A 12152-nucleotide genomic window follows, 5' to 3' on the forward strand; every position below is an offset into this window, starting at 1 on the left:
TAATTTTTCCCCTACCTCCCATCCATTTTTTCTTAGGATACTCTCATCCCTACACACTTTCTTCCTCTCCTTTCTCATTCCTCAGCCCTTTCTTTTTCATTCATCTTCCTTATCCCATCTTCTCTCCCGAAACGTTTTCTTCCATGCAAGCTGAAATCTTTGCTTTCCCTGGTAATATTCCCAAACGTTCCTGTTTCTATTGCCTTTCAGGAAGATATATCAGATTTTCAAAAAAATATACAGTATATTAGCAAAACTGAATGCTATCTACACATGCCACAAGTCAAGCTGACCGATCTTTCTAATAGTTTCTGTTTTCTTATACAGACCCAGAAAAACTGCACTTTATGGCACACAATTGTGTTTCCTAATCAAACTGTTCTTCAATTGGTAATGCAAATGTGCAAACAGAAGCCAAAAGGTGCTCTGCACTGGGAACATACCTGGTCCAGGGAATAGTTGATGTGAGAGATGGAGAGGTGAGGATCTGCCAAGAACTGCAAAGAAAATAAAGCAAAGAAGGTAAAACTCCAAAAGCACAGCGCATGAAAGACAAGGCACCGTATTTTCAGCTTTGCAAAGCCCTCAGCTGTAAGCTGTAGTGGAAAGGCATTGCTTGGCCTACCCACACATTGTCTCACAGGGATAAGAAGCAAAATTTCCTGGGCACATCCTCATTGGAAAAAACTGCAGAATTTGTGTGTCTTACAGAAGCTATTCTGGCCTCACAGACACCCAAAAATGCAGATGAGGCAGGACGATTCTCCCCCTCCTCAATAGATCCTTGAAGCAGGGAGTATACAGTACCTCACAGCAGGGACAGGGATCGTCTTAAAGTAGCCATGCTCCTAAAATATCTCACAATGTCAGCTGGAAATAGAATGCTTACAACGAACAACAGTTGAACACAGTAGACTACTACAGCCTTCTAAACAAAGAGCCTTCGAGATGCTTAGAGCTGATGCCCCACTCATTCAAGAGGGAATAAAATGACCCATCTCAACCTCCAGGGTCTCCCTACCCATATTATCCTTTTACCTCCTGCTCCAGGTCCAGTAGCGCCTGCCGGTATGGCTGCAGTACAGAGTCGAGACCTGTGCAAAAGGCCCGAAGGTAAATCCCGTGCAGCCCACACTGGCCCTGCTGGGATGGATGGTGGTCCTGAAAACCCAAAGACATCTGTATTACCCAAGGTCACAGACCCTCAGACAACAGCAGAAGGAAACCAGAAAACAAAACAACAAGAAATGAAATGTAGCATTAAAAAAAGGGTGAAAGCTGTCCCCATGGAACCCAGATCCAGCACAAAACCACGAGCACACGTTCTGCATAGACTTCAATCCCAGAGTGGCCCCCACTTCTACATCTTGTGAATACACTGAAAAGCTTCATTTAGTAGGCCAAGGAATGAATTAAAGCTGACCATTCTGGAGTGATTGCCAGATAAATACATTTCTATAACACATTCTGACTCAGTATTGCTTGCCCCTTGATGGTGAAATTTATTCTTACCTGAATTTCCTTTCCTTGAATCTAGTCAGACAGTCCCAGATGAATGGGTTATGCCCACCAACCAGTAAATGGAGTCAGATCAACAGGTTTGCTGACATCACTCCTCACGAGCACGTGTGCTGACTTCAGTCTGCCAGTATTACCTGTATCAAACTAATTTTCAAGAATTTAAATCCCTTCCAACCAGAGGGCTATCCAGAGTAAGAACAGAGAAAATAAACAAAGTAAGCACAGAACTATATACAAACACTGATACTTATCCTCCCTGCTTACCAGAAGCAGGATCCAATCGGCATCATCCACTTCAGAGAGCTTCAATGAACAGCAGCTTATTTGGCAGTGCAAGAGTGGGTTCTAGTTTCAAGGATAGGTAAGAATAAAATTTCACCTTCCTCTTCAATCAGTCAGACCAGTCCAGGCAGATGGGATGTAGCCAAGCTAATCCTGAACTGGGCAGGATACTGCCAATCCTTCTCTTAAGACTTCTGCAGTGGAGAACTCACATCTAAACGACAAATGCTTTGAGAAGGAATGCAAAGTCCTCCAAGTTATAGCTCTACATACCTTCTGTGGATAAACTAAAATGTAACTCTGCCCATGAAGCTGCTTGCACACTAGCAGAATGTGCCCTGGCCTGCTTAGGTAAGGACTTGCCTTATCCGTGGAAGCTGCCATGAAGCTCCTTAATCCAACTTGCAATGGTGGCCTTGGCAGCCGATTCCAGCTTTCTTAACTCCACTGAACAACACACAAAGATGATGTGATCTTTGAAACTCATCTCGGAGTTTCGGGTATCTCAGAACTTTCCTCACATCTAAAGGAGTGAATCATACTGTATTTCTCTCTCTCCCTATGCTTACCAAAAGAAGGCAGACACACATTCTGATTTATGTGAAAAACATTCACTACTTTCAGAGGAAAGGACAATACTATATGAATATTGACCACATCTCTCATGATCATTAAAAATGGTAATGACAGCAACTGTAATTCAGAGATCTGTCTGGCCAAACAAACTGCCACCAGAAAAACAACTTCAGCAAAAGTGCCTGAATAGGCTCAAACATTGAACCTGCCAGAGAGGACAACGCCAAATTCAGATCTCAAGATGGAATAGGTCTTTCACCGGAAGCCTAATTTGCTAAACTTCTCTTAAGAAGCAAGTAATATCTGGATGAGAAAATAAAGGCGGCAATAGCTGCATCTTGCACCTTCAAAGAATTACGAGCTAAACCCTTAGCCAGACTATCCTGCAGTAACTCCAAAATGTTAGCCACCGAGGCCTTCCTAACAAAACACCAAAACTAAAAAATTTTCCCAAGCCCACACATAGGCTAAGGAGGTAGAAGATTTTCTAGCCTTCAAGAGAATGTTCACCACCTCGGGAGTGCATCGTTTTTTGATCAATTGCTTTCTTACAGCTCAAGGGCCAAGCTGTAAGAAAATGCCAATCCGGGACCTTATGAAAAACAGGACCCTGTGAAAGTAGTACCCTGCACTGACGAAGCCACAATGGTTGTGTGTCCAACAACCTAATGAGATCTGCATACCAAGGTCACCTTGGTCAATCTGCAGTCACCAAAATTATCAGGCCTGGATGACCAGCAATCCTCTGAACAATTCCTCCACCAACAGCAATGGAGGAAACTCATATAGAACCGCCTGTGATGTACGATCTGGATGCCTTGATCCAACACTGGCCAACCCTTTCTGTGTCCTCCAACTGAAAAACCTGCGGATCTTTACATCTTGTCGGTGGCCATCAGATACACCAGAGGGAGCCCCCCTCATGACTATCAGATTGAAGGCCACCAAGGACAATGACCACTCTCCTGGACTGACAGTATTGTAGCAGATAAAGTACATTTGAATGTCCTGCACTCCTGCTATATGGAAGGCTGAAATCTTCTTTAGATTCTTTTCTGCCCAGTGAATCAGCAAATCCACTTCTTCCAATACCTGAGGATTCCTGCCGCTCCACAATGATTCACATATGCTATTACTGTGGCACTGTTGGACAGCACTCTGACATCTTGACCCCTGAGGATGGATATGAAATTCTGAAGGGCCAATCAAGTTTGCCTGGTTTCCAAGCGATTGATGGATCATGCCACTTCTGCCTTTGTCCACAGCCCATGAGCAACATGTCCCAGGCAAAGATCCCCCAACCTGAAAGGTTGGTATCTGTTGTCAGCATGACCCAGGCTAGAGGCTCAAGGTCCACTCCTTTCTCCAAATTCCTGGAATCCAGCCACCAGTACAATCTTGCCCTGCCTGAATTCAGAACAGGCAACCTCTTATGATATTCCTGGGATTGAGTATTCCACCTGGACAACAGTGCTCCCTGGAGGTGCCTCATACGTGTCCTTGCCATAGACCCCAGAAGCTGCACATAACTCCATACTGTCTGATTCTGTAACGATATCAACAAGCAAACTTGCTATTGCAATTTTTGGACCCTTTGTCCCGTTAAGCGAACCTGACCTACTTTTGTGTCAAACAGTGTTCCCAGGTACGCCAGAGTTTGGGAGGATAGAAAACTGCTCTTGGAGAAGTTTACAACCCAACCTGATGTCCGAACAATTCCACATCCTTCCAGTGGCTGCAATGCTCTTCTTTCTGACTATGCTCTCTGATAAGCTAATCTTCCAAGTAAGGATGCACCAGTATGTCCTCTTCTTACAGTGCCACTGCCACCGCTACCATAACCTTCCAGATGGAGATGTCAGCAAACCTGTTGATCTCTGTCTCCATCTCCTGGTTGGTAAGCATAACCCATTCATCTACACTGGTCCGACTGGATGAAGAGGAAGCTTTGTTTTCTTTCACTTCATCCATCCTCCGTATCTTACTTAAGAACCAAGGCAGCCTCTAATGCTCTATGCTTGGTGAGATGGAAGATGTGCTGTGCTGCCTGTCAAACACTGGCACATCATACAAACACCACACACTGAGCCCCTAAGCCCTTATGCCAGATCAGAAAAGAAAATACTCTGTGCTTTTTTTTTTTTTTTAAAAGGACAGCTGAGCTCTGACCTAGCTACTAGCAAGACAGCAGCCAATCAATGGGCTCTACAGCAGTGAAATGGATCCCTATGCTTTAATTCTTTGTACAGCAAGACGTGTCAGTATAAATCATTTCCCTCTTGACTTGCCCCTCTACCTACTCCCTTGCCTTTTCTTTGTTGCGGACCAATGCCAGCCGCCAGCTTATCAGTAAAAGAGCTATCCCAGGATCCCTACCGCGGGGGCAGCTGCCGTCTCACCTGTGGCTGCACATGCCCAGTGTACTGCTCAATGAACTCCGTGAAGCGGATGTAGTCTGTCCCAAGCCTGCAGATACGATTCAGCACGCTGGTCTCACTGGGGTGGAGAAAAGGCAAATCCTGCGATACCTGGGGACGGAAGGGTGCAGTTAGTGAACAGGAACAGCCACGGAATCTGCCCTGACCGCTGGCAACTAAAATCTGCTTGAAATCTCCGGCATCCTGAGCGTCAAGCTAGAAATGAGGCAGATTCAAAATAAATCACCTGAGATGTTTGTCAGCCCTAGCGCTTCCACACTCTGACCGGCAGCTGGAGCAAGTGAGCTGCAGTACGTAAGTAGGAAGCAAGCTTCAAAACACAGCAATACATACATGCATAAATAAATAAATGAATGAATGAAAGGTCACACACACAGTGTAGATGCTGCCATTTTATGGGACAGATGGAATATGCTCGTGACTAACTTCCAGGAGCTCTGCTTCCTTCTCCATCGAAACCACCAAATCCCGATGCAGGGGACTGAAACACTGGATTTTTAAGGGGGGGAAATAAAATGAAGGTTTTGGTTTATTTTGGTAGGCCATCATGGTAGGTGTTTGTATTTTTGTTCTGCACATTGATGACATTTGGATCCTTCGCCCGGTTATGGCAGCAGCAGCGAGTTATGCATGTTTTTCTCGTTTGTTTCTGTTGCTTATAAATTGGGTAGATGGCACGAGAGAGGCTGCTGATGGCAGAAGAGTCGTTTCTTGCAGGTTTGGAAAAGCAAAATGGTTCAGCTTTGACTTCCCATGCCTCTTTATCATAAATAACAGAAACATTAAAGATTGTGTGTTTGCAAGTTTGGCTGATAAAAGCACCATATCTGGTGGCAAGGGTGTGTACAGGTTTAACAAACAGGAAGACATAGGAAGTGTTTGCACAGGCAGTATTTTAATGGTGGTTGAAATTTACGCGTCTTTCTATCCTCTGAATTTCACAGTCCCTATTATTTCAACTATTTACCGTGGCCAGTGCAAAGCCTGTGGTTTTTCTCACTCACTCACCCGTTACAAATCTCACACAGGCAGATACAGTAAAAGTCGCAGGAGAGCAGGCAAGCACCCACTCTCCTGTGCGCGCGATTCAGTAAAAAAAAAAAAAAAAATTCAAATTAGGGCCCGCGGTAAAAAGAGGCGCTAGGGACACTAGCGTGGCCCTAGCACCTCTTTTTGGACAGGAGCGGCGGCTGTCAGCGGGTTTGACAGCCGACGCTCAATTTTGCCGGCGTCGGTTCTCGAGCCCGCTGACAGCCACGGGTTCGGAAACTGGACGCTGGCAAAATTGAGCGTCCAGTTTTCAACCCGCGAGCCACGGCTGATTTTAAATTTATTTTTTTTTAATTATTTTTAGCTATTTTTTTACTTTTGGGTCCTCCGACTTACTATCACCATGATATTAAGTCGGAGGGTGTACAGAAAAGCAGTTTTTACTGCTTTTCTGTTCACTTTCCCGGTGCCAGCAGAAATTAGCGCCTACCTTTGGGTAGGCGCTAATTTCTGAAAGTAAAATGTGTGGCTTGGCTGCACATTTTATTTACTGAATCGTGCGGGAATAACTAATAGGGCCATCAACATGCATTTGCATGTTGCAGGCGCTAATAGTTTCGGGGGGGTTGGCCACGCGTTAACAGTGCACTCCATCGGAGCGCACTGTACTGAATCGGCCTGACAACTGGGAGAAGCTTCTCATTATGATTATCCTCCGATTGCTCTATGAAGGGAGTGATTTACATTATTCTATGCCCATGCCCCCATGTATAGGTTGGGAAATCTACATGATGTATTTGCATCCTCATCTATGAACACTGTTCTTGTATCTGTCTTGACCATGAAAATGTCCCTCTAGTGAGATATTGGTGGGACACACAACATACTCTATCACAACTCCGTTTTTGCGTCCTTGAGATATGGTCTCCATCCCCTGGGGGGTGGCGACTTCTCCCACATTTTGATTCAACATGTGCAAAGGTGGATTCACACACTTGACCCTATTGTTCCCTGCAGTCTCAAGGTTAACATTAATTGCTCTGTGTTTTTCTGAGACCTTGCCTTGCTTTACTGGTTTTCTAGTCACTCTGTTTGATTTATTTACATGTATAAATTGATTTAGATATTCTAGATTGCTCTTTGATTGACAGCCTTGATCACATGACCTTCCAATTTGGCATGCTTTTTGTTATAAGCTATTTAACCCTGTATAACCAGAAGATCACTTTCATGTGCATTTGTGATCACTTTGATGTGCATTTGTGTAAGCATTTAAGCCTTGGTAAGTTTTGCCATATTTAGATATCTTTATGCTGTAAATGATTGTGTATGTCAATCTCTTATTTGTCCCTACATTTCAGTCTTGTTCTGCATGTTTATCTATACAGATTTGAGGTCCCTCCGACACAGTTAATGGAAACAGTCTGTGTCGGGGGAACTGTGCAAATGGACTAAAAATGCAGCGTTGCGACATATTCTTGAGATTAAATAAAACTTCTACGTGAACTATTACACATTTGGACAACTTTGACCACGACTCTTAGTTCCACGCCATCTGACCTGCGGGGTCAGATCTCTTCTCCAGTCATGAGGCAACTGGAGTCCTGCTGCAGACTCTGCTGCTGTTTGCTGTTTCTTCTCCCAAGCATTTGCTTGGGTTCTACGCCCATTGGTCCTTTTTGGCCAATCATCGGGCGCAATTCTTCAAATGCATTCCATTCTTCCTCTTTGGAAACGAGTGACCCGCAGTTTTCTTTTCTAGAGGTTTCTCAGCAGAGCATGCTGAAAGCTCTAGAATCTCTGAGATCAAAGCTCCATGACGGCTCCATTGGATGATGTCATCGATACGTGAGGACTGACATCCTGCTGTCCTTGGAGAACACCTGCTACGGGTAAGCAAGTCTATTTTCCATCTGTGGTCTTCCTCCTGTCTCCAGCATCTCTGAAAAACGTCATCACCTCGCTTTACTTCTTTAGCTACCTTTTTTTCTGCTTGTGCCTTTGCCATCCTGATTTCTTTCTATAATCTCTTTCAACTTTACTAGATAATCTTCCTGACTTTGTTCTTTTTGAGAACATTTACACATTTTTGCCTTTATTTTTTGGAGAACCATATCAGTTTTCTTTTCCTCTTATTTTTATTTATTTTTTTTTGACATAAAGATTTGTTGCCATTTTTATGGCTCCCTATTTTTTGGGTCCCCTGTTCTTCCACGTCACCTACCTCCTCCCAAACCACCAGCATGTCCTTAAGGAATGTTCCCATTTTACCAAAAAGTCAGTGTTTTTGAAATTCAGAACTTTAAGATTCCTCTGTGCCTTGGCCGTTATATCATCTGATGATCTCTGGTGCTCAGGTGGGCACCTACCTGGACATTTGAAATACTTCCTCCGCTTGTAAGCCCCACGTTCAGTATCATCTCTTCCCTTGCGGGTTCCATCACTATTTGTCCGAGCAAGGCTCCTTGCAAGGCATCCACAATCTCTTTACTTTTGGCATATTTGACAGATAGGATACGCCAATTCATATCTGACAGGTTAAAATCTCCCACCAACAACGCTTCCCCTTTCACGCTTATCTTTTGCATATCTTAAGCCAGCTCTCTGTCTGAGTTGGAGATCTTTGGACTACACCAGTGCAGATGGAATTGCCATCATCTCTTTCCAAGCCAGCCCAAGCCCCTTCTCTTTTCCCCTTACACCCTGCATCAACCACTTTGCTAATAAGTTTTACATAAAGTTACTCCTCCCCCTTTTCTACTCTCGCTGTCTTTCCTATTAATATTTGATTGCCTGTCCTTAATCCAAAGATATCAAAACAGGTTACATTCATAAAATATATGAAGTTACAACATAAAACATGCACTGAATCCCTAAATCAACATTTAAATATCCCAATGTACCCATAATAATACTCTGGCCTAAACATACAGCCCTTCCATACAATGCTACACATTTTCTGAACAATTTGCTTTAAAAAAAAACAAACAAAAAACTAGCTGCTAGGGAAGGAGCAAGTAAAAAGCCAGGTCTTAACCATAAGTGAAAGTATTAGCGTCATTCACCAGACTAGCAATAGTATTAAATCAAACATCAATATGACTGAAGCAGAGCTGTTCTACACATCTGGTTCAAAACATTTCTAGAAAACAGAGGATACAGAGTCAAAATTCATAATAAAGAATCCCAATACCACCCTTCTAATAGAGGAGTGCCGCAAGGATCATCACTTTCACCCACCCTTTTCAATGTCTACCTGCTACCACTCTGCCAACTACTTACAAAATTAAGCCTGAAACATTTCCTTTTTGCAGACGACGTACAGATCGTAATCCCTATAAAAGAATCAATCTCAAAAACAATGGAATACTGGGACAGTTGCCTATTAGAAATTAAACTTCTCCTCAACAGTCTAAACCTTGTACTCAATGCTTCGAAAACAGAATTCCTGCTCATATCACCGGAAAACAATAACACACTTCCTAAACCACCCACACTCCTTCAAACAACCCACGTAAGAGACTTAGGAGCCATCCTAGACAATCGTCTCAACCTCAAAACATTCATTAACCAAACCACCAAAGATTGCTTCTACAAATTACATATCCTGAAAAGAATAAAACCGCTGTTTCACACTCAGGACTTCAGAACAATCTTGCAAGCAATAATCTTTTCCAAACTAGATTATTGCAACTCATTACTATTAGGCCTCCCAGCTTCTTACACCAAACCTTTACAAATGGTTCAGAACTCTGCAGCCAGAGTCCTTACAAATTCCAGGAAAATTGACCACATTTCACCTATTCTCAAAAACCTCCATTGGCTTCCGATCCACTATAGAATCATGTACAAAACCATTAACATCATATACAAAACTATCAACCAACACACGCAACTCGACCTACAAATACCACTTAAAAAATTCACCTCCGCCAGGCCTATCAGGGAACACTACAAAGAGTCACTCCAAATTCCAAAGGCCAAAACCTACCAACATAAATCCTTGAGTCTCAGAGCCTTCTCATCAGCAGGTCCAGCTCTCTGGAACTCGATCCCACCTGTTTTGAGACAAGAGCCATGCTCTTTAACATTTAGGAAAAGACTAAAAACTTGGCTTTTCAAAAAAGCATTTCCAAGCCTTGAATAAAACCTCCTCTCACTAGCACTAACTCGTATGCAATAATGGAATGTAAACACGAATCAACCAACCTCAAACCCTCTCTCACTAATTCCTGCTGAATATTTATCATACTATTACCATTCACAACTGTCATATTTATTCATTTGATTACCTATGTACCGTTTCATAGTCTTATTTTTCACTTGCTATTCTAATGTATCAATAGGCTGAAATGTAAATATTGTGCTGTTCAATTTCTCCCCTTCCATCCCAAGTTTATTTTCCTTGTTTTTGTAACTTTCCCTCTCCCTTTTTCTGATTCACTGTTTTTAAAGTTCAAGGTTCTTATTGAAAATATTGTTTTTTACGTTACGTTATGCTTTACACTCCTTGTTATTTGTAAACCGGGTTGATGTGATGCCTATCATGAAACTCGGTATAACAAAAACAATAAATAAATAATAAATAAATCTTCAAATGTCTCTAATTACACCTAAGCAGCACAAGACAATGTGATGGCTTTCAGGATTGCAAAGGGGATGACATACCAGTCTGAAGAACTCTCTTTTGGGCCCATGCAAATCAATAAGGGGATTAGCACCTCCACAAGGCACGCATCCAACGCATGGCAAAACTAATAGCGCTCATCACATGCAAATGCATGTTGTGGAGGCTATTAGGGAATCACCCGCAATGCAAAAAAATATAAGTGCATCTAAAATGCACAGTTTTACGCTAAAAAATGAACGCCTGCCTAGAGCAGGTGTTTATTGCTGAGCAATCCCAAAAGTTGTACAGAAAAGCAGAAAAAACTGCTTTTCTGTACATCCTCCTACTTCATATCGTCGCAATATTAAGTAGGAGGCACAAAAACTTTAAAAAAAAAAAGTTTTAAAAAGTGCCGACGGTCAGGGTCAGGAAATGGATGCTCAGTTAACAAGTGTCCGTTTCCTGAACTCCTGGCTGTATGTCGATTAGCAATACGGATGCCGATAAATTCAGCGTCCATTTTCTAAACCAGCGGACAGCCGATACTTATGGGATCCCGCTGTCAAGAAGGCGCTAGGGACGTGCAATCAACGCTAGCGCCTCCTTGACAATGTAATCCTTAATTTAAATATTGCATGGCGCCCCCATAAAGGGTGCCTGGGGGTGCATTAGGAAAGCAGGCCCTGAACACTTAGTGCCCGCTTTCAGCGCGTTTTAATTGCATCAGCCCCTTTATTGGGGGGAGAGATTGGATTGAGTGGTTAGTGTAAAGTATTGTGATTCAGAAGCCGTGAGACATGAGGTTAAAGCTTTCTTCTGCCAATGACGTTTCATTTACATTGTTTCAGAGAGTTGGAAATAAGCTATTTTTCTTACAGGGGCTTTTACAATCATCAAAGTTTATCAGAAATCTTATGCCATAAAGATGCACTCAAAATTAACACAGTGCAGATGAGCCAATGTTTGGAACACAATCGAAGGAGGCAGCTTCCAATCTGGCAATTCTCAGGCGCATTCTTCAAGATAACAGGGAGTTGGGACCAGATGTACTGAAGGGCTTTTCCCACTGTAGTTAAAGAAAAGAAAAAGCTTAGTACATCTGGTCCTTAATGGGTTGTTGTTTTTTTTAAACCAGTTGATGTTGGAATCCAGAAATCTCACTAATTAAAAGAGGTCCCTTCCACCCGGGTCCTGCTCACAACACCCACTGCAAAACCGTCTCAGCCAACTACAAAGAAGTTGTTGACTGTTTTCTCCACGCGCTCCTGTCAGGCAGGGCACAGCCCCCAGCCATGCCTAGCGCGAGGGGACAGCACGAGCCCCTCCGGTGCCCGCTACCTGCAGGCCGCTCCGCTTGTTCCAGGTGAAGATGCTCCCCGGGTACCCGCTCAGCGCCAGAAGCAGCTCGTGGATCATCTCCGCTGCTGGCCCGCTCTCCCTCCGGGCCCCCGGCGCCTCCTCGGGATAGGAAACGGCTCTCTCCCGCCGCTGCCGCCGCCGCCGCTCGCTAATGACGTCAGCACAGCGACAGCGCAAAGCCTGCCGGGTACAGTAGTCACTTCCCTCCTTCTTCCAGGAGCTCGTGTGAATAGGAGGAGAATGAGAAAACTGGAATCTCTGTGTCCAGTAACGTGGCTTATAATAGATAAAGGGTGTGGTAATTAACACTTTAAACTGTAGTAACAGTACCTTACTATTACTAACCTGCAGGCTAATATGTGTGTTCCTTCCAAGGC

General features: G+C 43.5%; 1 protein-coding gene across 2 annotated transcripts in view; it reads right to left on the bottom strand.

The window, feature by feature from the left end:
- LOC115082226 (gamma-tubulin complex component 4) overlaps positions 1-11939 on the bottom strand; it is a gene marked incomplete at its 3' end in the record, with an annotated part of 39711 nt that extends 27772 nt beyond the window's left edge. Inside the window, 5 exon segments of one of the 2 annotated variants that reach the window (XM_029586483.1) lie at positions 444-497; positions 1039-1161; positions 4779-4907; positions 9799-9865; positions 11755-11906. In XM_029586483.1, coding sequence (XP_029442343.1) covers positions 444-497; positions 1039-1161; positions 4779-4907; positions 9799-9804 — 312 coding nt within the window. 2 annotated transcript variants of the gene reach the window in all.
- Between the last annotated feature and the right edge of the window lie 213 nt (positions 11940-12152).

This window comes from Rhinatrema bivittatum, unplaced genomic scaffold (assembly GCF_901001135.1).
Source record: "Rhinatrema bivittatum unplaced genomic scaffold, aRhiBiv1.1, whole genome shotgun sequence".
NCBI lineage: Eukaryota > Metazoa > Chordata > Amphibia > Gymnophiona > Rhinatrematidae > Rhinatrema > Rhinatrema bivittatum.